This window comes from Dipodomys ordii, unplaced genomic scaffold (genome assembly GCF_000151885.1).
Source record: "Dipodomys ordii isolate 6190 unplaced genomic scaffold, Dord_2.0 Scaffold20, whole genome shotgun sequence".
In the NCBI taxonomy this organism is placed as follows: domain Eukaryota; kingdom Metazoa; phylum Chordata; class Mammalia; order Rodentia; family Heteromyidae; genus Dipodomys; species Dipodomys ordii.
In genome coordinates, this window is record NW_012267236.1 from 17,755,046 (window position 1) to 17,778,901 (window position 23,856).

Here is a 23,856-nt window from a genome sequence, read left to right on the forward strand (position 1 = left end):
CACACACACACACACACACACACACACACACACACACACACACACACACACGTCCATTTACAATTCTTGTCTCCTTGGGAACTATTACTGGAATAGGTTTCTGAAGTCTGTGGATAATCTGTTTGGAACTTTCTAGACTATGAGTGTGTATGGGAAAATATATAAATTCATTTCACTTCTGGATGTCTATTCTATGTGGAGTAGAGTTGTTTATTAATTTAGCAGTTATTCGTTATTATTTTAAAAAATTATCACTGTGCTACTGGGTAGTGCTGGAGTAAGATGTTAATCCCAGAATCACAGAGGTCCTATACAACAGAAGTTGTCCTCAGTATGCATACCCACTGGGAGTCTCTCGGGTGGCAGAGAAGAGAAGTCAGGGCACTGGAGCAGCTGTGAGACTCCCTTAGCCCAGGTCCTGTTGTCTTCCTCTCACATTCCAAGGGCCTACCTGGCCCCATAGCCATCTTTACTACTGGGAACTGAGGAGTCGAGGGGGGCCGATTGAATGGGTGGTTAGTACCACTTTGAGTTCCAGGTCGCCCTTCTGTTTGTTCACTGAGCAAACATTCTTCCTACCATAGAACACAGTCCATCTCACCGCAGGTCGCTCCAGGCATATTGCAGAGTAAGTATAGTTTCCAGTAAGTATAGTAGAGTAAGTATAGTTTCCAGTAGGCTGTGCATCAGATGGACAGACTGAGTAAAGTGACAAAACCCTCAGCTGTGCCTCCCCCATCCCCACTGAAATTGCAGCTTACATGGTGACACAGGCAAAGATACTTCAGTTAAGCACTCACTTTTGAGGGGTGGGAAGAGGAGATGCTTGGCAGGTACAATTCCAGAGGTTTAAAAAGGTTTCAGGTCTTCCTATTATGGGTGGTTAAGGTCCTTAGTATGCTTGACCCTGCTTTCCAGTGACCTGTTTGTTTCTCTGTTGTTCTCCGTGAGCCTAGTTTCTAGACTCAAAGGAAATCCTTTCCACTTTCTTCTGTGGTCACCGCTGGAGTGAGGTGAGAGGCCTGTGCTCCTTGAGAGCTTCCCAGTGTGAGCGTCCTACCTGGACAAGGTGGAAGCCTGCAGTGTTGATTCCAACTAACTATAAGCATCTCTGGCCTCAGCTTATCTTCTTGAGCACCACAGCTATCTTAGAAACATAGTAAAGCCTTATATATTAGATACCTTTTAGCAGCTTGTGTCCACAAAGCTCATCTCCAGGGTCTTTTTCTTTGCTTATTTGTTTGGAGACATTTTTCACCTTAACTATATACTCTTTGATGTATCATCCCCATACATCTTCTTTCTCAATTTAAACGGCACTACCTTAAAGCTATCGGGTTTCTATGAAGGACCTCATCATTAATTGGATCTCTGCCCTGAGTCATTTTGTCCAATTGAAAGAATTTACAGGTGTCACACCCTTGCTTTATCTTTCCCCTGAAGCATTTTAATCTTCCAAAGATTTTACTTCTCAATCTTTTACTACTAGGGTACAAAATTAATGTGTCTTTTTTAAAAGCATTGTTTGAAAAAAAAACCCTGAATTTATGGGCTGTTTCTCTTTTCTATTTTAGTCCTGTATACAATATGAACAATAGTCCTAAATAAATTTCTTTCTTATAATGCTGAACAACAGCATTCTATTATACCCAACACATTCACTTCCAACATTGTAGAGCCACAAATTCATTAAGGATATAATCTGTGCCCTAGATTACCACTACTTTATTAAACATTTCATCAGAATATAACATAGATAACTATTTTTGCAAAACCACATTGCCTTATTCTTAGGATCTGTTGTTGGTCAGAATGAACTGAGGTACGTAATGGCCTAAACAGGACAGGGAGTTAACAATCCCTCATTTCCTATGCAAAGGGTGTAGAGGACTCTGCACCCAAAGCCACTTAGGATCCAGCTGATGTAAGCCGAACCATTTCCTCTCAGTGCCATGGGGCAACATGCACTCCGTGGTTGCTGTGGCTCTCAAAGAGGGAATGGATAATGATCCAGGTGGATTTTTTTTTCACCGTATTGGCATTTGAACTAAGGTCTTTACATTTTCTGGGGAGGCGGTCTAACACTTGAACCATGCCTCCCAGGTCATTTTTGCTCACAAGTGGCATATACCATTCTGTTCAGATTTTATTGACTAGAACATGCTTCTCCCAACTGTAAGGAAGTTGAAAGGTGCACTGAAATTGAAGGTTTGTGTCGGGTGAAAACACCAGCTCAGTTACATTGGGAGACAAGTTCCAAACACTGTCATTCTCTTCATGACAGATGACGGTGTCTAAGAACTTAGTGCTGGCAGCAGAGGTGCTGAGAAGTGCTTAGAGGCTGGATATATTTTGAAGAGTGACTTCAAAAAGATTTGCTGGTGTCATAGATGAGGCCCAACTATGTTCTCCTTGTACATCCTTATCCCAAACATATGTGGTTCCTTCATGGTTTGTGCTTTGATCCCATTTCTCCATAGAGCTTGGAAAATAGATGCTCATCAGAACCTATTTATTGAACATGGAGCAATTTAGCCACCCAACTTCATAAAACCCACATATGTTAATAGTAATTATTGTGAGGAATTGTTAAACTGTTACCTTGATTATTGCAATAATAATGCGTGAGTGACATGTTCATACTGAAGCCTTCTAAGAACCAAGGTACAATCTGGCCACCAGGTATGGTAAAGCAATTAATGTTTTACCTCTTCATACATTTCTTCAGTTACTTTTGTTCTTATACTTCTGCTTCATCATAGAACAGTTAAAAGAAAATAAGTAGCTAGATTTAAATTCTATATGGTGGCTTATATTTCTTAATCTTACCCTGGAATCCTTTACAATGAACCTATTTTGTAGCACAAAAAGGCGAAAAACATGAATTAAGTTAAACACCTAGTCTAGTAAAAGGCCTACTGTCTTTTATTATAATATCATTCTGCTTCTTCTAGGCCCTGGCTATCTCAGGAAGATTCACTTAAGGTTATTTCTTTTAGTAACTATCAGGTTATTTATTTTTAAATACTTGGTTATTTTGAGGATCAATTAAAGTAGGAAAAATACCTTTCTTAAATGACACTGTGGTGATGAAGTCAAACAGTTAAAACTCTTGAAAACAGTCACTCGTGTCACATGACCAAAAGCAAGTTTTAGGAGTGTGCAGAGAGCTGAGACAGAGGAGTGTGCATTGAAGAAGGAGGGCCTGCCCGTGGGTGTCACTGGGAGGGCCTGCCCATGGGTGTCACTGCGAGGGCCTGCCCGTGGGTGTCACTGCTGAGGGCCTGCCCATGGATTGCCTGTAGTGGCTGAGGAAACAGGTCAATCTGGGTTGATGCCACCTGCTTTCAAGCATGACTAGAACTTGGCCTTGGCAGGAAGAAGGAAGCAAGAGTCAGGCACATAAGGACACTTGGGAGCAATGACATGTCTTTGGGGCTAGATCCAGTGTTGGTTACAATTATACTATGAGACAGGATTATATTGGAACCAGCTTGTGAAAATCCTTGTCCCATGCTTAGGAATCTGAAAAGCTTATTTAAAAGAGGGACACTCTAAAAGGGAACTATGGCAAATTCATTAGAAAGATAAGGGAATAATTAATTGGTGGCAGGAGGATGGCCTGTGAGTTTATCAGTTGATCAAATGAAAATTTGACTTCCTTGCATAGGCAAGACACTATATTGTTTCACATACTATCTAATTTAATTTCTTAAAATGATATTATACAATTAGTTGCATTTTTTACATATTTTCCTAATGAAGAAACTAAGGCTTGAGGTACTTTGTCAAGTTGCCAGGTAACTGACTAGGTAGTTAATATCAGTTTCCTGGGTTTACTTTTCTTCCAGTGTTGTTTATTCCAGTCTACTTCATTCTAGGGTTGATTGGCAATGGCTAATTAAACCTTGGGCAACAAGATCACATCTGTACCTATCTGAATGCATTGAGATCCTTAGTTTTTCCTGTACCTTATTTCCTTCTTGGCCTTGTGACCACCTGCCTTTCCTGTCCTCTTCCTGGTTTATTGGTGAAACGCTTTTACATCATATAGTAGGCGAGGAGGAATATTTGGCAAATTGGTATATCCAAATAGTTCCCTGAATTTCTGTTCCTTAAGAAAACAAATATAAATGTTCAGAAAGAAGAGATTCATTATACTGTGTTAATTCTTACTCAGCCTTGCTTTGGTTCAAGCATCAAGCACTTTTCATGCGCTCTGTTAGACTCAGAGGATGCAGAGACGGCTGGGGAAGCTGCAGAGTGTGCAGTTACAGTTAACCGTGAGATTGCAGGTTTCTTGTTTGGGTTTTGTTTTGAGATGACGTCTTTGTCGTCCAGGTTGGCCTCCAACTGACTAAATTGTCCAAACTGTTCTCACACTTGAAATCCTCCTACTTGAGCACACTGAGTGCTGGGATTACAATGTGTGCCCTCAGCCAGCCAGAAGCTTAGTTTCTTTTCTTTTTTTTTTTTTTTCATTGTGAGAATACTGTACAGAGGAGTTACAATTACATGGACAAGATAACGAGTACATTTCTTATCAAGCATGTTGCCTCCTTTTTGTTTCCCCTTCACATCCCTTCCCATACTCCCCCCCTCCGCCCCACCCCCTGCCAGAAGCTTAGTTTCCTTTGGGTTGTAATAAATGGTCAAAACTAGAAGTCCTGGTTTTTAAAGGACTCATTTTTGTATGAATCAGCAATTAGTGTAATACTTTTATCCATCCCAACATTGCCTATTTTGCTTATTAGTTTTAAAAATCAGTTTCTAGGTTAATAGTACGAATGATATTTCACTGCTGCTGTTTTCACAGAAGCAAAACTAGTGAGAGTTTTATTTCTTGATTAAATTGTGTGTTAAAGGCTTGCTTTCATCCTCTGCTGTACTGCTGGATTATCTTTGCCTTTTGTTTTAAAGCTGACTGTGGAAGCACGTGAAGAAATGACTAGAAAGGCCATCAAGACAGTCAAACATTTTATTGAGAAGCCAAGGAAAAGAAATTCCGAAGAAGACATTCCAGAAGCCGGTGATTCTAAAGTGACCTATGCAGATACTTTGCATCATCTGGAGAAATCACTTGCCCACCTGGAAACACTCAGCCACAGCTTCATTGTTTCTCTGAAGAGTAGTGAGCAGGTAATAAAACTCATTGTCAGGATATTCTTTCATTTCATCTTCTTTTTAAGTGAGGTACTGGGTAGGGGCAGGTCCTTTACCACTGAGCCATGCCTCTAGCCCTATTATGCAGTAGTTATTTTATGTATTAGGGACATGTTTCTGGAACACAATCTCTAAAGACTTCCTCTCTTATGTTGGATGACAGGAATGCACCACCATGCCCAGTGAGATGGAGTCTCACAGAGTTTTCTGCCTGGGCACTCCTGGAACCACGGTCCTCTCACTCCCAGCTCTCAATTCCTAAGTAGCTAGGATTAGAGGCATGAGCCACTGGCAGCTGGCTTATTTCTTCTTTAAGCCTTCATTAGTAGTAGTTTTAATTACCTCTCTGTTGCTATAACAAATAGCATAATAATAAAACTTGACTATAACTAAAAGAATCAACTTAGGAGGAAGAAAGGTTTCTTTTCCTAATAGCTTTCAGGGTTTGAGTTCATGATCGGTTGGCCACTTTGATTTTGGTCTGTGGCAGTACATGATGGCAGGAACTTATGGTGGAGCAAACCGTTCACCTCATGGCAAGCAGAGAAGAAAAGAAGAAGGACTGGAGTCCACTATACCTTCAAGGTCATGTCCCGAATACCTGAAGACCTATCACTGAGATCCCCATTGACAGGTTAACAGCACCACCATGGAAATCACATAGACCTTGGTGAACACTTAAGATCCTAACTATAGCAGTAGTTTTGAGAGGCTTTTCAGATCTGCAGATATTCTTGAAAATGGTCCTTAATCTTTTTTTGGAGGGGGGGTCCGGTTGTGGGGCACTGTCCCTCAGCTCTTCAGCTCAAGGCTAGCACTCTGCCACTTGAGCCACAGCACCACTTCCGGCTTTATTTTTTCTTTTTGGCTTATGTGGTGCTGAGGAATCGAGCCCAGGGCCTCATGCATGCAAGGCAAGTGCTCTACCACTGAGCCACCTTCCCAGCCCTGGTCCTTAATCTTTTAACCTTTAACCTCATCCTTATCCCTTGTTTGATAATTCACTTTTCACTCTCAAAAGGAATTTGGGCCTTGTAACACAGGTGATACAGATAATACCTCGGAAAGAAAGGAGTATGGGGGAGAATGGTGGAGGAATGGACGTGTTCAGTATAGCAGGAGTTGAAGGGACACCGGATAAGAGTCCTGAAGTTCAGACATGCTGAAGACAATGATTCTCAAGCTCTTCTGCTGCTGTGTGTTTTGCATTCCCATCAAATAATAATGAGACCTTATCCCTTAGTTTTCAGAAGAATTCAGAAATAGCTCCAACAGATTTTTAAAAATATAATATATATATATATATATATTCTAAAAATATGTAAGATGCTCACTCCATATCCTGTTCTGATGCTACATGTGTCCGTGAATTCTCTGGTTAGTATACTTGTTCCTAGTTGGTTGCTAGTTTAGATTCTGACTTTGCAAAACACTACCATGTGGCTGCAAAGCCCTTGTCCTTAGAGAAGTATCATGATGCATGTGTGAGAGTGATACAAGGAAACAGAAGCCCTGGGAGACCCTCAGAAAGTTTAGTCTATGTTTCAACAGTCACGCGACTTTAAATATTATTTTTCACGAATGGGAAGTTGAAAAATTACTATGCAAACTATTTTAATAGTAAAATCGGTTTAGATACATGAATAATATTCCATTTGTCCTTTAGTTCTTTGGCAAATTAATCCATAAATGGTCACTAACCTTCTTTTTCATTTTTCATAAATCATGCACACTTATTTACTTATATCCTTGGCTTGTAGATAAAATCCACTTGATTAGAAAGATCACAAGAGGAATTCAGATAAGTGAAGCAAATGGAGCCTTAAGAATGTATATGAGACATATAAATGCAAGCCTTTTATTTAAGAGACAACAGGAATAATTCAGAACTTTGATACCAGTTTCATTTTGTATCACCCAGTATCTTTTAGGCTGTCTAATGATTATCAGTAAATGGTGATGTGAACAATATAGAAGCTTTTGTAGGAAACAAATTGTCTTTACATATTTTGGTTTTATCCTATCCATATTTATAATATCACAATCTATAATTACATAAAACCAGATAAAATTTGAATTCTCAAGTAAAAATAATTTATACTTATTAGTACAAAAATTCTAAATACTTATTTACTTTTTAAATTGTATATTCAGTCAATATTAAATTCCAAAGAATTAGCATTGGTATTCATGGAATAAATACTGTCCTTCAATGTTTAGATTAGTGTATATAGATTCAAGTGTTTCATTAACAATATTCCTATAGGTAATGATTTTAAAGTGCTATATTATTCCTTATCAGTGCCATTTGGTCAAATCATGTTTGGTACTTAATGGGAGACTTTGGGTTCTCATTGAACATCACTTGGCACCTTCCCTAACAAAAGCTGGAAGTAATCTTAAGCCCACATGACCAGTAAACAGCATCCTGGACTCTAAGTGAGAAGCCTGCATGCTCTGGAGCCTGGGTCCCGCTCTTGTGGGGTGAGGATGTAGTGATTGCCTTGCCTGACTCATGCGGATTTTTAAAAAGACTAGAAGGTTTCCAGCAGTGTAGAGAATAATAAAATGAAATCTCATTTTCCCAACTCCCAGTTTCAACAACTACCAAGAAATATCCAATCTTCTTTCATCATGCTCTACCTGCCCTCATCTTGTGGCTGTGGATTACTCTGAAGTCAGTCTCAGTCAGCCATTCGTTTAGCCCATAAGCACTTCATATCTATCTCTAATAGATTTTTTTTTATTAAATACACGTCAGTTTTCTGTAGCTGAACTGCAATCAAAGTCTTAAAGTATCTTTAGAGTACAGATTCATGAAAATGTTTGTCATTGGTATTCTGTATAACATATTAATTAGAAGATAACTTCTGATTCAACCCTTTCCTCAAATTACTTTTGAAATCACAACATATCACAAAAATAATATTAGTTATTTAATATAAAAATCTACCTTTGTTAAAAATTTTACATGGTTAATTGGAAGAACAAAACATATTCAGGATTGTTAAGGATACTATAAAAAGACCTGGGATGACATTGTTGATGTTCAATACCTTGTCATTATTACATGCTTTTAGCTCAATAATATAATAGTGAAATTCATATCTATTGATATTGCTTTATACCTGGCATTGTGCTAAAGGATCGACTTTTACATCGTTTCGGTTATGTTCAGAAATCCTTCTGTTCGCAAGAACCTTTTTTCCTTATCATTTTACACGCTTAAATCTGAGATCACAAAGGCCCACTATACAAATAAATCAGAGAGAGTGGGGAGGAAAGAAAAAAGGGGAGAAGAAAAGAAGGTACACTGTTAGATGAGGGAAGACCAAAAAAGGGGTGAAGTTAGGATTTTGGCTCAACCTTGAGCTAAGTGGTTGATGACAGATGACTGACTTATGGTAAGGTGTTGTGGTTGTAATTTGTTTGGTGTAAGGACATCATAAAATATATTTCACTGTATATATATATACATACATACATACATATATACATATATATGTACAGTACATATCTGTATCTTTCCAGGAAACACTGCAGAAATACAGTCACCTCTATGATCTGTCCCGATCTGAAAAAGAGAAGCTTCATGAGCAAGCTGTGGCCATGTGTTTAGACGGGCAGCCTCTCCGGATGATTCAGCAGCTGCTAGAGGTGGCGGTTGGTCCTCTGGATATCTCACCCAAGGATGTAGTACAGAGTGCAGTTAAGAAAATAATTTCTGTGTTGAGGTAAGCTTTAAAGTCACCATTGAGGAAAACCCACGTTGTGGTTCTTATGAGGCTAAACTGTCTGCATGCATGTGGAAATGTTTACCATTTTCAAGTGAGTGAATTAGTGGTATTCTCAAAGCCTGAAGTCTTGAAAAACCTGAGAATAAAGAACCATGACATGTCTCCTCATTGGTTTAGTGTGCAATGTGTTAAAACTCCTTCCCTTCCTCAAATATTCTTGAACCTAGAGAAGGAGCAGAATGACATGTGAAGCCATTGGCTAAGAATCAGCCTGTCTGCTCAGATCTGCCTTTTCTAATTCCCATTTTTGAGATAGTGGGAAGTGATTCTTTTGGAATAGCAAAGCAAGATTCATCATACACTGAAGGAGCTGGGTATCTGCTAAGTGTCTTAGGACATTAAATATCTGCAGTTAATGGCATGATGTTGACAACTGGGAATTTTACTTGGCGTGGGAATGCCAGTGCCTCTTTGTAGGACTGCCTTGAGAGCAGAAGCAAAGAGGACAACGTGAGCTTAAGAAATAATGAGGCATCAGGTGCTTTCTGTGAATAATGCAATTAGACTAAAAGATTTAGTTGTGTTTAATTTATTCTCCTTTTAAGCATTCTTTGTAATTCTGTATTGCTCTTGAGGAACTTTTTGATTAAATGCATGTCAGTTTTCTGCAGCTGAACCGAAATCAAATGAGCCTTTATCTGTTTAATTACCCCAACCCCATACAGCTTTCACCTCAGTGCTCTGAGAGCTCCAGAAATGTCACATGCAGGGAGAGACAGAAAATACAACAGCATTTTTAAAGACGTAACACATTCTTAGTGAATGAAGCTTTGTTCTGTTACTAGCTTATTAGCTTTATGATTGTTGTGGGTTATAGGAACCAAATGTTAAAATATCTACCACATTTTATGCCTTTTTTTACAGTTATACACACACACACACACACACACACACACACACACACACACACACACACACATTTTTTTTTTTTTTGTCATGAGGCCTGAACTCTGGGCCTGGGCGCTGTCCCTCAGCCCTTCAGCTCAAGGCTAGTGCTCTAACTTGAGCCACAGCGCCACTTCCTACAGTTGTATTTTTAAAATTTCCTCTAGCAAACCTCAAATGAAGCTCATAAACAAAACATTTTGCACAATTAATGTTTTGATTAAATAGTTTATTTTCTAAAAACTGCACATTTTTGTTAAGAATTGAAACAAAATATCACATGTAGCAGTTTTACATTTAAATTTTTTTGATAGAATGTTGCTTCTTTCTCCTTTTGGATATTAGTTCTTTTACTAGAGATTTGGTTCGGATCTATGAATGGTTCTGACCCACAAAATATGACATGTAATATTTTTACATTTAAAATTTGATAGAGTTTTTCTTCTTTCCCCCTTCAGATGCTAGTTCTATCACTAGAGATTTGGTTCTGGACTATGACTGGCTCTGACCCACAGAGGACATTAGGGAGTTTGAGGGGTCAGCTATCTGTTTTTCTAAGACAAAGGCACCACTAGTGGCAATGTCTGTAATGTTTACGTTTTAACAATTTAGTCAAATTTAGTAGGCACAAAATGTGAAAGACTTGAAAAATCATTGAATCTAGTGATTTCATTAGATTATTAAGTTATTCTGGAAACTCATATAAAAGTTTTTTTTCATTTCTTGCATTTCAGAATTTGCTAGAGTTCCAGACATATCTGTAGAGTGTGAGTAGTAATAGTAATTTCACCCACTGTGCAAATTATTGAATGCTAGAAGAGTAAAAAGTAAATATAATTAAAAAGCTAATATTACTTAAGTAAGTAGGAAGTTACTATTAGTTGTATTTTAAAAAAAGTAAACGAGGCTATTGTTATATGCTTAAAATCTTAATATTCAACAGATGCGTTCTGATTGATACAGATAGATTGCATTATTCTCTTGGTAGGAAAACATGAGCCACTTAATGGCAGAAACCATTTTATTTCCACATCCTTAGCACCTAGTATGGGTCCTGGTACGTTGATACACACAGCACAATGGTTATGAACAGGGAGTATATACTGGCTTCATCTGAGCCAGCGTGTGAACGTCAAGTGTAATTCTGAGTCTTGGATGACCCTCTTTGACTGGGCTCTTCTCTCCACAGTGGTGGCAGTGCCCACCTTGGTGGGGCGCGGGACCCCCTCCAGGTCCTGGAACGTGTTGTTGCAGCAGTTCATGCCAGTGTGGACCAAGGGTAAGGTTGGCACTAAGTAGCTCTCCTAGAGTCCTAGACCGACTTTTTCTGATCATACTTTTGAGACTTTCTAGACTGTTTGACACGGTAGGGGTGGGCAGAGGGGGAACCAGGGTCTTTGTGCGTAGCTACAGACTGACCCTGTGTCCAAAACCTGGGTCCAGCTCTGTCTGCCCACATCATTACCTCTTTTTGTCTTCTCTATGGGGAGACTAAGGAAACTGCCTTTTGCTTCTTGAAAGAGGTTTTCATCTACACCAGGCTTCCTGGATTAAGTGTGCAACTGAATTATGGGCATTCTTAGAATTGCTTATAATAGATTTTTAAAACATCTTTATATGGTAAGTGTGCCTTTGTTGGAACTCAGAGTATACAGGCTTTACAAGCTAAAAAGTGTCTCTCACTAACGCCATGTTTAGAAAGACTATTTCTTTTTACACATATCACATTATTTAATTCTCAACAATTCTTAATTCTCTCAACAACTCTGTGAGATAAGTACTATTATTTTCATCTTAAAAATGCAAAAATTCCATATAGACGGGTTAAATAACGTAACAAAAGTGCAAGTTAAATGGCAGAGTTGAGATTAAAACTCATGTAGCCTAACCCAAGTTTCTATTGTTAACCAATGCACCCTAATAGCCAAAGGACAGACTTCTTCCAGGAAGATACAAGTCAGGTCATGGGAAAAACATTTAAGTGAAAATGTCAGGCCGGGCGCTGGTAGCTCATGCCTATAATCCTAGCAACTCTGGAGGCTGAGATCTGAGGATTTCAGTTCAAAGCCAGCCTGGGCAGGAGAGTCTGTGAGATTCTCATCTCCAAGAAATCACCAGAAAGCCCACAGTGGCACTGTGGCTCAGATGGTAGAGCACTTGCCTTGAGTTGAAGAGCTGAGGGACAGTGCCCAGGCCCAGAGTTCAAGCCCCACAACTGACAAAAATAAATAAATAAGTAAATAAATACAAATCTATGGTTTTCTTCCCCTGGGGAGAAATAGGGGTAAAGAAGATGAGGCCAACTAGTAATGTTTCACTCGCCGCCGCCGACCCGCCCGCCAGTCTGTGGGTGTGAGGGGATGCCCAGGCGGCAGCTTGCAGGGATGTGCTCCCTCAGAGTGCACAGCAGTCCTCCTGTACCTGAGATCCACCTCAGCCCCGCCTCTCCTCAGTGGCAGTACGAGATAGTACTTAATGACGTGTTTCAGGAAACTTTCTGTGGTTCCACTGAGTAAGAAAATTATTTCAGTGCGTTCCTTACCTTCCAGTTACTATTCAAGTACACATACCTTTGTTCATAGTTTCAATTTAAATTCTTTTTTTTTTTTGGTCGGTTGTGGGGCTTGAACTCTGGGCCTGGGCGCTGTCCCTCAGCTCTTCAGCTCAAGGCGAGCGCTCTACCACTCGAGCTACAGTGCCACTTCCGTCAATTTAAATTCTTAAACGTTTTTATATTCTATTCACTCGGCTCGGTACTATGGCACTTCCTACCTTTCTTTGTAGCTCTAATGCCTGTAATGAATTATGGCTATATAGGGTGTTGCTGTTTTCAGAAGAGGCCATGAAAGCCCAGCGAGTGGAACTGACATGACCAGCGTTGTAGATGTGGGTGTGGAAGCAGGATTCCCCCCTGGCTTTACATCCTAGCAAAGGTTAGCTTCTGGATCTTCCCCTGGGTTTGAAGGCCAGTATATATATAAGCTGTCAGTGAATAGGAGAAAGTATTGCACCCTGCCCCCTACACAGTATTCGAAACCCCTTCAGTTGAGGTGTTTAGATAAGAGAATAGCTATAACAGTGGATAATATAGATCCTTTATTATAAAAAGATAGTTATTCACTATGTGTCCTGCTGTGTGTTGTCATGTGGAGTTATATATGGATAGAAAGTAGACAGTAACCTCATGAGCTCACAGTTCTGCAGGGGCATCAAGCTTGTCTGTAGTCATACCGTCCATACTAGAGCGTGAGAAATGTCGTACAGAAAGTAGGCTGGAGGGGGTCAGGTGGGGGCTCCTGTGCACAGGGACCTGCTTTCTGAAATGAGCCTTAGGGGGAACAGAAGGTAAACAGTGGTGTTCCTGCTGAGATGCTGTCTGGGCCACACCAGGGAAACAAGTAGCAGGGGTCCTGGAGCTTCTGTGACAAGGCCGCTATCCCCATCCCAGCCCCCAGCGAGTGAGCACCTCTTCTCAGTTACCGCTGTGTGCCTCTCCCAGCGCTTGCCCCGCTGGAAACATCTTAAGGTTGGAAGGCAGTGTTTTTCATGATGAAGTTCCAGCGAGATATTTCAACAAAGCTAGCTTGGCCTTTTCAGTAAAGACTGGTTTTTTGTTTTAGATTTGCAAAAGACTTTAGGGAGTGGAAAAACAGAGACAGAATATCAAAGGTGTCTTTTGTAAAGCTTCAGGGAAGTTCTTTCATTTTGCTTAAAAAGAGAGGTAAAAAAAGAAAGATAATCAGAACTTGTGTTCTCAGTAAGTGTATTTTGAACGGACACCGTTCACCGTGTTGCTTGGATTTCCTGTCTCATAATGTGCCTGGTAGAATGACACGGAGGAGTCAGTTTCTGAGTTCTGGGTAGTTTCAAGGAGTGCCTTGACATGAGTTTCAGCCTGTAAAAGCAGTGCTTTGCAGTCACTCATTCCTTGCTGCCCTGCCTGCTCAGCCTGGCACCTCAAGGAGGCATTCGTTGACACCCCAAAGCTCCTGTACTCCCAGCCCCTTGGCCTTTCCTCATCCCCTCAGCAGTGTATGCTGCCTTAGAAGTAACTTCTCGCACAATCCATAGATACATGCACTCAGGCTCGCGTGCTGTTGGGTTATGAATACACTACCCCCAAACCTTCCTGGCAGGGACTCCGCACAGAGGGATAAGAATTTAAGTGCAGACTGACATTTGGTTTTGAAGCTAGTTCTTAGATAGTTTACGTGGTCGTCTGCATGTAGTCTTGACTTATATGTTGGAACAGATGTCATTTGCTGTGTAATAGCAGCTTCTGACTCACCCAGAAAATCCCCATTTCTCTGCTTTTATCTGTGGGAATAAGAAATCACATAAAGAATCACCTCTCACACAAGCCACCAGTGGCACATTTAGCCCCTGCCCAGATGGCTGTCCTCTTTACTTCACCCACATTCCTGCGTCTAAACATCAGCCTACCTATTCCAAGGGTTAGAAGTCAGTACTGTTGGGTAATTAGTTACTTAGAGGGTCATGAAATTTAAGTCTACTGGCTGAGTGTGTGCTTTCCCTGTTACGTGTTCTCATATCATCTTTTTTTAGTTTTGGCGGTTGTGGGGCTAGAACTCTAGGCCTGGGCACTGTCCCTCAGCTCTTCAACTCAAGGCTAGTGCTCTACCACATGAGCCACAGCGCCACTTCTGGCTTATTCTGCTTATGTGGTGCTGAGGAATCGAACCCAGGGCCTCATGCATGCAAGGCAAGCACTCTACCACTGAGCCACCTTCCCAGCCCCTCATACCATCATTTGAGAATATGCATTTCTCGTTTCTCTAACTTTATTAACTTGCTTCCAAAAATAGGTTTTTAGAAATTCAGTAGCCAAAATAAGTTTTGTCAAATAATATGTCTGTTAAACCTGGAGTTAGTAAAATACTGCTGTTATTTGTTTTTAAAAAAGACATTCTTTCTCCTCCCCTCCCTATCACCCATTACTCTATGCCAAGACCAAACCTGCCCTAGGGTGCTGTTCAGTAGCTCACTTTGTCCTCCAGCAACCCCGCTACACAAACTGTATTATTTCCGTTGCACCAGTTAGAAAGTGCAGCTCCGAGTGGTTATGGAACATGTGCTGGCTCATCCAGGAAGAATGTACTATGAATTTCTCTGAGCTGTCATATCTGTCTGGCATTAAGGAACCAGCATTGGAGAGCAAGATGGCACCTCCCACTGCAGGGTGCTTAGGAGTTGCATGGGACGGTACTAACAGTTAGGGTAGGTGATCAAGTACAGCTAAGTGGGGCCCGAAACTCTTCATGTCTGACCAGCTCCCAAGACACCTGCTCCCAAGACACCTGCTTCCAAGACACCTGCTCCCTGAGCCGAACTTTGGGCAGCAAGGTCTCAAGCCCTCATCTGTCTCTGCCTTTCTTGTATTCCTTTTTTCTACTCTTTTATTTTTTATTTTTATTGTGAAAATATGGTACAGAGGGGTTACAATGACACGAGCAAGGTAATGAATACATTTCTTATCCAGCATTTTTACTTCCTCCTTTGTCTCCCCTATACCATGTTGCCATCGTAGACCTTTGAAAATTTCCTAATAGGAATGCCCCACTAGTGTGAAATATAGTATATTAGTGATTTCCAAAAGGATGTATAAAATTTAATTCACCAGATGATAGAAGCTAATTCATGAAGAAGAGCAGAGAAATCTATTTTTTTCAACACTTGTGTAATTGGGAGTTTTATTTACTGATGTAGTATTTAACAATACCAGTTACAGTGTCTTTTTTTTTGTTGGTCGTAGGGCTTGAACTCTGGGCCTGAATGCTGTCCCTGAGCTCGTCAGCTCAAGGCTAGCTAGCACTCTGCCACTTGAGCCACATACCATTTCCGGTTTTCTGAGTGGTTTATTGGAGATAAGAGTCTCATGGTCTTTCCTGCCTGGGCTGGCTTTGAACCTCGATCCTCAGATCTCAGCCTCCTGTGTGGCTAGGATTACAGGTGTGAGCCACTGGCACCCAGCCAAGTTACAGTGTCTTAAGACATGTTTTTATACACACACACACACACACACACACACACACACACACACACTATCATCTGCAGTGTCTTAAGACAGGCAGAGAGAGAGAGAGAGAGCAATATCAGATAATCCAGACTTCTTATAACTCTTTGGTACCTAGAGATTTCACTTTTTTAAAAAAGCAGAAAACACAAAAAAACACACACAGAGCGATAATGTCTAAAAACCCATTGGAGTGAATTGAATCTGACTTCTGCTCTTCCTGCTGCGAGGCAAAGGTAACTACCCCCAGCTCTCTAAGCACCACGGTGGGTGCATGTTTGATGGGTCATAGTGTTGAGTCCCCCTGGACACGGTGCCTGCAGACCAGGGTGCAGAAGCCACTTGACCACTACTGGCAAATATGGGAGGGCACATGCGAAGAGGTTATTAGTAAAGATCAAAGTCAGCTTTGAGATTTGAATTGTCTGTACACCAAAATTACTGCCTTTCTAGTTTTATTTAATATACTTGTAATGCAAAAAATTACATTTTTATATTGCTGCAGTGCCAGTATTCATTCATTCATTCATTCATTCACTTATTAATTCTCACTTGCCCTCGATATGTTCATGGCTGCCATACTTCTGGGAAGTGACCCTCTTGTTCCTGTGTAGGGAGGGAACATGTCTGTGTGGATTGTGCATTGTGGAAGGTGGGCCTGTACAGAACAGGGGGACTTACGTCCCTGCTTGGCGGCCCATGTGCGTTTGCTTGCCCTTCCTGGAATCATGTAAGATCATTATGTAATAATCTCAAAGGCTTTTCATGTGTTCACGAAGTCATTCCTTCATTCTCAAGCACAAATAGTGTGTGTGTGTGTGTGTGTGTGCACGCCTGCATGCATGCTGGTACTGGAATTTTCACTCAGAGTCTCTTGCTTGCTTAGCTTTATCACTCACTTGTACACATCTTCAGTTCCAAAAATAATGGTTTTGGTACCACTGTATCATGACTTATAAATTGTTTTTCAAGCCAGGAACTGGTGGCTCCTATCTGTAATCCTGGCTACTTGGGAAGCTGAGCGCTGGAGGATTGTGGTTGGAGGCCAGCTGAGCAGTGAAGTCTGTAGGACTGTCTCTCCATTTAGCCAGAACAAAGCTGGGCTAGAGGCATGGCTCAAGTGAGCATCAGGCATGAGTAGAATATGGCTAGTTTAAACTCTGGCACTGGCAGAAAAATAAATGAATAAAAATAAAATGCTTTTCATAGTTATTATCTGTTCTAATATGCCTTACCTGCATTTAGGTTTTCCTTGTGTATATATATATATATATATATTGTGGGAGTCTGAAAACTTGTTTGTGTGTGTGTGTGTGTGTGTGTGTGCGCGCGCGCGTGCCTGTGTGTGCTGGTCCTGGAGCTTAACTTATGGCCTGAGCACTGTCCAGCTCAAGGACAGCCTCCTACCACTGGTGCCACAGTGTCACTTCCACCTATTAGATGTAAGAGTCTCAGGGACTTTCCTGCCTGAGCTTTGAACCTTTTGCAGAAAAATATCCTATTCATGTTTTTAGTTTTTCTTCTTGCTCTAATTTAATAATTGCTCTTTTTGGTTGACATTCCCTTCCATTTACTTATTTTTCTCTTCGTGAATGTCCCCCATGCCACAGGACATAGTAGAGAGGGTGGATGTGCACTCCAGCACTCAGAGAATCTCCTCAAGGTAATCATTTCAATTGATGTGCTGTTGGCGTTGTCAGTGCTGCTGATGCTGTTTCTGCTAGGCAACTGAGTTCTCTATTCCACCTGACTCCGTAGCTTTTCAGCCACATCTGATTGTTTTCTGAGTGTGAGTTTTCTGTGTTAGTCAATTTTAAAGTAGTGAATTTGATTGCTCTTTACAGTATAATCTGCCCCTGTCCTCATTACAGAGAAAACGTAGACACAGTTGCTTATTGGATTATAATGAAACTATGGAGATTCTCCTTTTTTAAATTTAATAACACTTACTAATCATTTGTGTGACTTTTATAATGAAGTAAATGTGTTTTGAAATGATCCTCTCATTCATTCCTAAGCTCAGCAAACCTTCTCCTTGCCTTCATTAAATATCACAGAAGTAGAATCACCTTCCTTCTTCCCATTCTGGAATTTTATACTATGAAAGTCTTGTTATCTCCCACCCATCTCCTTATCTATAAAAATTTCAAACCCACAGCAAAGATTGGATACTGACATGCTTTTCTTCTTTGTTTTTCCAGTAATTGGCATCTTATCACTGTAGTCTCCCTGCCCTCTGCCCTCTGCCCTCTGCCCTCTGCGCTCTGTGCTCTCTCCCCTTGCCCTTCTGTCTCTGTGTATCCTTGTCGGGCTATAAGAATGACTTTGAGCCTCAGAAAATGCAAGCTGAAATTAGCAAGAAAGGATCTTGGCTTGTGGGTACACTCTGGTCCATGTCCGTGGTGATGTTTTCTTTTTCCTTTTGTGCTGGTCCTAAGGCTTGAACTCAGGGCCTCGGTGCCGTCCCTGAGCTTTTTTATTCAAGAGTAGTTCTCTACCACCTAAGCTAGTTCTACCTCCTACTGTTTTGGTTTTTAATTGGAGATAAGAGTCTCATGGATTTTCCTGCCTGAGCTGGCTTTGAACTAGCCCCATGAGATAGCAGCGCCTGGCCTTTGATTCTGTATAGTTACTGAGCTCTGACGTTCAGATGACACCCCAAGGCTTGTCTAACATGGTACTTCTAGGCACAGTGCTTTTGTTTTAGGAATGAATTCTATAATATTATTATGTACTTGAAGTAGAAACTAGAAATTAGAACATGTCCCTCCAAAATGCCAAATAGTATTAACTGTATAATAAACTGTAGGAATAAAAGGAGTCTAAATCAGTTTAATAACTTGCAAAATGTTATAATAATCTTTCTGTATCTCATCAGTAACTGAATAATTTTACCCATTGCCAAGATGTTCTGGAATATGTCCCAAGTTGATTTGATAGCATTATAGAGTCCTTGCCAAGGGAGTGAGACAGGTTCCATTGCTTTCTGTGTGACTGTGCACAGGGTATTAAATCACTCCAGGTGGTTTTCATTGACTCCAGCTTTTTCTCATTACACTTCATCCCTCTTGTACCCCAGCCCTGGATTCTTAGGGAGGAGGGTTAAAAAAAAATCAGCTTTAGATTAAATTAGCCTGGACTAATGGCCAAAAATGGGCTTTTAGCTTCTATTCTCCTGATTCGTACTTGGACAGCAACAGCTCCACTGCAGAGGCCTGTGTCCATCCCAGCCTGCACATTTTCTCCACTAGTTAATGAGATTTTAATGCTTCACAGCCCAAAAACACTCCATCGTTCCCATCTCATACCCCTCCAAAAGAGACGTCCTCAGTAATAATAGTTATCACTGATTGAAGTGCGTAGTAATCTGCCAAACCTATTTTGTGCTTAGTTATCTGCCAAAATTATTTTGTGCTTTATATTTCATATTTTGTGTTTCTGTTAATCCGAAGCAGCCATGGGAGGCTGGCCATGTCACCCATCTCTGCTATCAAAGAAAGTGAGACTCAGAATTGTTTAGTGACTTCTTGTTCCAAGTGACATTGTCAGGAAGTAGTGTGGGCCCAGAAGCTCAAAATCTTTAGAATCTGCCTGCTGCAGATCTCTCTCTGTCATGGACACATCTGGGTTTCAGTCTTTCTCTGGTCATTTTGGGCCTCTTTTTGTTTGTTTGTTTGTTTTTTAGAGCTGGTTATAGATTTTTTTTTGTAAATCTTTCCTTCAATTCAGGAACATCCAGCTTATCTTATGATACTGTCTAGATAATGCTGTGCCTCTTCTAAAACAGTTGTTTAATGTACGGTATATTAATAACTTGGGTAATAATTGCTCTGTGTGTGTGTGTGTGTGCATGCATGTGTGTGTGTGTGTGTGTGTGTGTGTGTGTGTGTGTCTGTGCACGTGCATGCACACACATGCCAATCCTGGGGTTTGAAATCAGGATCTGGGTGCTATCCCTTAGCAGTAAAGGCTAGTGTTCTACCATTTGAGCCATAGCTCTACTTCTGGCTTTTTGGTGGTTAATTGGATATGAGTATCACAGACTTTTCTACCTTGGCTGGCTTTGAACTGTGATCCTCACATCTCAGCCTCTTAAGTAGATAGGATTACAGGCAATGAGAACTGGCACCCCACAATAATCACTTTTTAAGTCTTTCTGTTCCTTTGTATTACTAGTTCTTTAAACGCAGAGACCATGTAATTTTTTTATTCCTGTCATCAGGCACAAATTATAGTGTTTTGATGATGCTGATATTAATAATTATTATGGAGATGATTGTGAATTATGGTTTATTTCTTATGTACTGTCTTTGTGTCACACTCTAAGCTAGGGTCTAGGACCAAGTTCTTTGGGACCTTTGTGTACTTGACTAAACAGTAATAATGGCATTCATGGTTTTGGTTTAGAGTTTTAGGAAAGACTGGGATCAAAATCATAAGTTTGTACTTAGGGTTTTTTTAATGATCTTTCTGTAACATCATTTTACAAGTAGTGGATATATTTACTAGTAGGAAATATTAGTGCATTCTTAGTGCTTATGGGTATGCATTATTTTCCTACCCGTATTTGGAAGGATTGTCATTGGTAAAAGTAACAAATGAATTAATAAACTCTTAGAAGCATTTAAGGCAGTTGTCCACAGCATTTTGTAATTTCCTTTATTCCTAAATATAACAAATATATATATATATATATATACACACACATATATATATATATACACACATACATACAGTAAAATTCTTTCTCCAGAGGCTTAAGAAATAATTAAGTGGGGGCACCAGTGGCTCATGCCTGTAATCCTAGATATTCTAGAAGTGGAGATCTGAGGATCGCAGTTCAATGCCAGCCTGGGCAGCAAAGTCTGTGAGACTCTTATCTCCAATTAACCCCTAGAAAATGGGAGGTGGCATTATGGCTCATAATAGTAGAGAATAGTCTTGAGTGAAAAAGCTCAGGGACAATACAGGCCCTGAGTTCAAGCCCTATGACTGACACAAAAAAAAGAAAAAAAAGAAATGTGTTATAGTCTTGTTAAGGCAGGAATTTGGCTTAATGTAGGTTAGTCTTAGATCCATTTTATATGATTTACTTCTTAATGAGAGGCTTATAAGGATCTAGTTACAATATCATGTTTATAATTTGGTACTTCAGCATGGATCCCTGGACCCTTGTGAGATGCTGTCTTCTGTACTAGTAAACTCTTAACAAAATGGTTGATATTAATTCATTGACATCATAATCAAGTAAGTCGTCTTCCCTGGATGGCCCACTTGGAGTTACAAGAGAAGACATTTTAATACCAGATAGAAAGTTGTGCAAAATGTTCTTTTCTCTGGATCCTTTTAGACTTAATACTATAATAGCCAAGCATATCAAAGCACAGATATATATATATATATATATATATATATATACATACATACATACATACATATATACAAAGCACAGATCCAGCACAACCATGTTCATTGCAGCATTGTTTACCATAGCCAATGTATGGAATCAGCCCAGATGCCTCTCAGTGGATGAATGGATCAAGAAAATATGGTGTATTGTATATCCAATGGAATTCTACTCATCCATCAGAAAGAATAATATTGCTCCACTCATAAGGAAATGTAAAGTCTTGGAGAAAAAAATTACATTAAGTGAAGTAAGCCAGACCCAAAGAAACATAGGTTGCATGGTTTCCCTCATTTGTAGTAATTAGAATGTGCCCATAAATCTACAAGTAAACATAATGGATGATAAAAGACAAAAAAATACACAGGGACATGATATTAAATAGGACTCAACATTCACACAGTGAGACCAAAGGAGGATGTTCTTAGTTTCACAAAGGCTCAATAGCTATGATATTTATTGAAATGACCTCCCAAGAAATGGAAACAAGAGCATTTTTTATTTTACTTTTTGTAATGTTTGTTTTGTTTTAGTTTTGCTTTTCCCCTTTTGCTGCTAGTTTTGATTTCTGTACTTTGTGTCTTGTGTGTAAGTTTATCTGTTTTGAAGAGTCTAAGGGGAATGCACAGATATAGGGGACAAAAGGTGAACCAATTCAGCAATGATACATGCTAGACACTATGTTGAAAATGAACTATACAACTTAGAGGGGGTGTTTTAGGAGGGGAAAAATTGGGAAAAAATGGAAAGAGGTGACACAGTTCAAAAAGAAAAGAACTTATTACCTGACCTATGTAACTGTAACCTCTCTATATATCACCTTTATAATCAAAATAAAAATATATGTTACATAAATCTATATCTCTATATAGATTCTGGTCATAGTGGAGAGTTGTGGAATGGTACGACTCATCCCGTATTGTCTGCCACATGTATTTGTAGGCAGATTATCTGCTTCCCAAAAGCCTGTTTTCTTTCTTACCTACAAAGTGTAATTTATGGTGTCTACTTTACATAGTTATTGTCCACTAGTTATAGAATTTAGAACATTCTAGAATGGTACTGGACACTATTAGTATGATTTATAGAAATAAGGCTTACTACTTACTAAATTTTGTATAAGAAATAAACTAGCTAAGGACATTTTGGTTAATGGTTACTTTTATCTGCTTTATGTAGCTCATTTTAATGGGATACTATTTAAAACTACATTTATATTACATAGTTCTAAAATATTTAATATGGTTGGCTGTAAGCCATTTATAAAACTAAATTTTTCCTCTCAAGAGGATAAGGATAAAATTATCCAGCAAACAAGTATTTAGGTTGGTGACCACATTAGATTAGTGGGGAAAGACAAAAGAAAACCTCACCGTTGCTCTTTACCACTTGATTTTGCCCCGCAGAGAGGAGCTGGTGTCTTCTGAGGACCTGCTGGAGTGGCTGCGGCCTTTCTGTGCTGATGAAGCCTGGCCTGTGCGGCCCCGCATTCATGTGCTGCAGATTCTGGGGCAGTCCTTCCACCTGAGTGAGGAGGATGGCAAGCTCCTGGTGTTCTTCAGGACAGAAGCCATTCTCAAAGCTGCTTGGCCCCAGAGGCAGGTAAGCTATTATTGGAGGGCAGCTCTTGCTTACTAGAAACCAAGCGCGTGATCAGCTTGAAAATGCAAACTCTCCAACAGGCTCGTCACTCCAGCTTTCATTTTTTAAAAATATATTTGAACATGACTCTACATGCCAGAACATGGTTCACTCACCAACATGAGTTAATCATCTGTCCTCATAGGAGATGGTACTCTTCACAATGTCTGTTGTTCCTGTGGCTCACCCTTTCCAGGTGAAGTGTGGATCTGAATGGAAATGCAGGTGCAGTGTAGTGGATTCATTTCTTTCCATGCTCTGCCCTTGTGCTAAATGCCCTTCTCTGTCCTGCTCCTTTATGGATGTAAGAGCAGAGGCATAAATCTATTTCTACGTGTCATTCTTCAAGGCTCACCCTTCTGTCTAGACTTGCCCTGATGACTGCAAGCATAACTGATCTTTGAATTCTATATAACTGCGTTTTAATTATCTATTATCTTTTTTAAAGTTTTGCCTTCCTATAAAAATTAAAGGCCCTGGAGATGCACTTACCTTTTGAGTCCCTCTTGGCATATCGGTGCACATGTGCAAGCTTAAATACTTGTTGATTGAGTCAATAAGAATGTTAATTCTAGAACTAAGGAATGTGGTGGCTGTTGAAGTCTGGCTTACATTGTAAGCTGATACATGCTAAGGACATAGAATCCAGGCAGGAGTCCAGTGCTTTGTATGCCATCCTGTCAGTGAAAGTTAGAAACCAAGACTTCTCAGAGAATCTCATTTGCTAAAGCATTTTCTGGAAGTCTGGCTGTGACGCTGCAGTGAGTGCTGATGTGCCTTCCTCACAGGAGAAGTCCCTTGCAGGGGGAGGGAGAGGTACCTTGGATCAGGTCACAGTATTATTGCCATGTGAAACTCCCAGTGCTCCTCATCCTGAAGGGAACAAACTTCTCTGCAGCTCTGTCCCTTCCTCGTACTGTTAGATCGTT

At 40.2% G+C, this 23,856-nt stretch overlaps 1 protein-coding gene across 1 annotated transcript in view; it reads left to right on the forward strand.

The window, feature by feature from the left end:
- The window catches only part of Nbas (neuroblastoma amplified sequence), a 284,959-nt gene that overhangs the window by 231,849 nt on the left and 29,254 nt on the right, over window positions 1-23,856 (forward strand). The window contains exons 44-47 of the mRNA XM_013013552.1: window positions 4,921-5,139; window positions 8,695-8,897; window positions 11,035-11,124; window positions 22,693-22,888. Coding sequence (XP_012869006.1) covers window positions 4,921-5,139; window positions 8,695-8,897; window positions 11,035-11,124; window positions 22,693-22,888 — 708 coding nt within the window. The remainder of the gene's footprint in view (window positions 1-4,920; window positions 5,140-8,694; window positions 8,898-11,034; window positions 11,125-22,692; window positions 22,889-23,856) is intronic.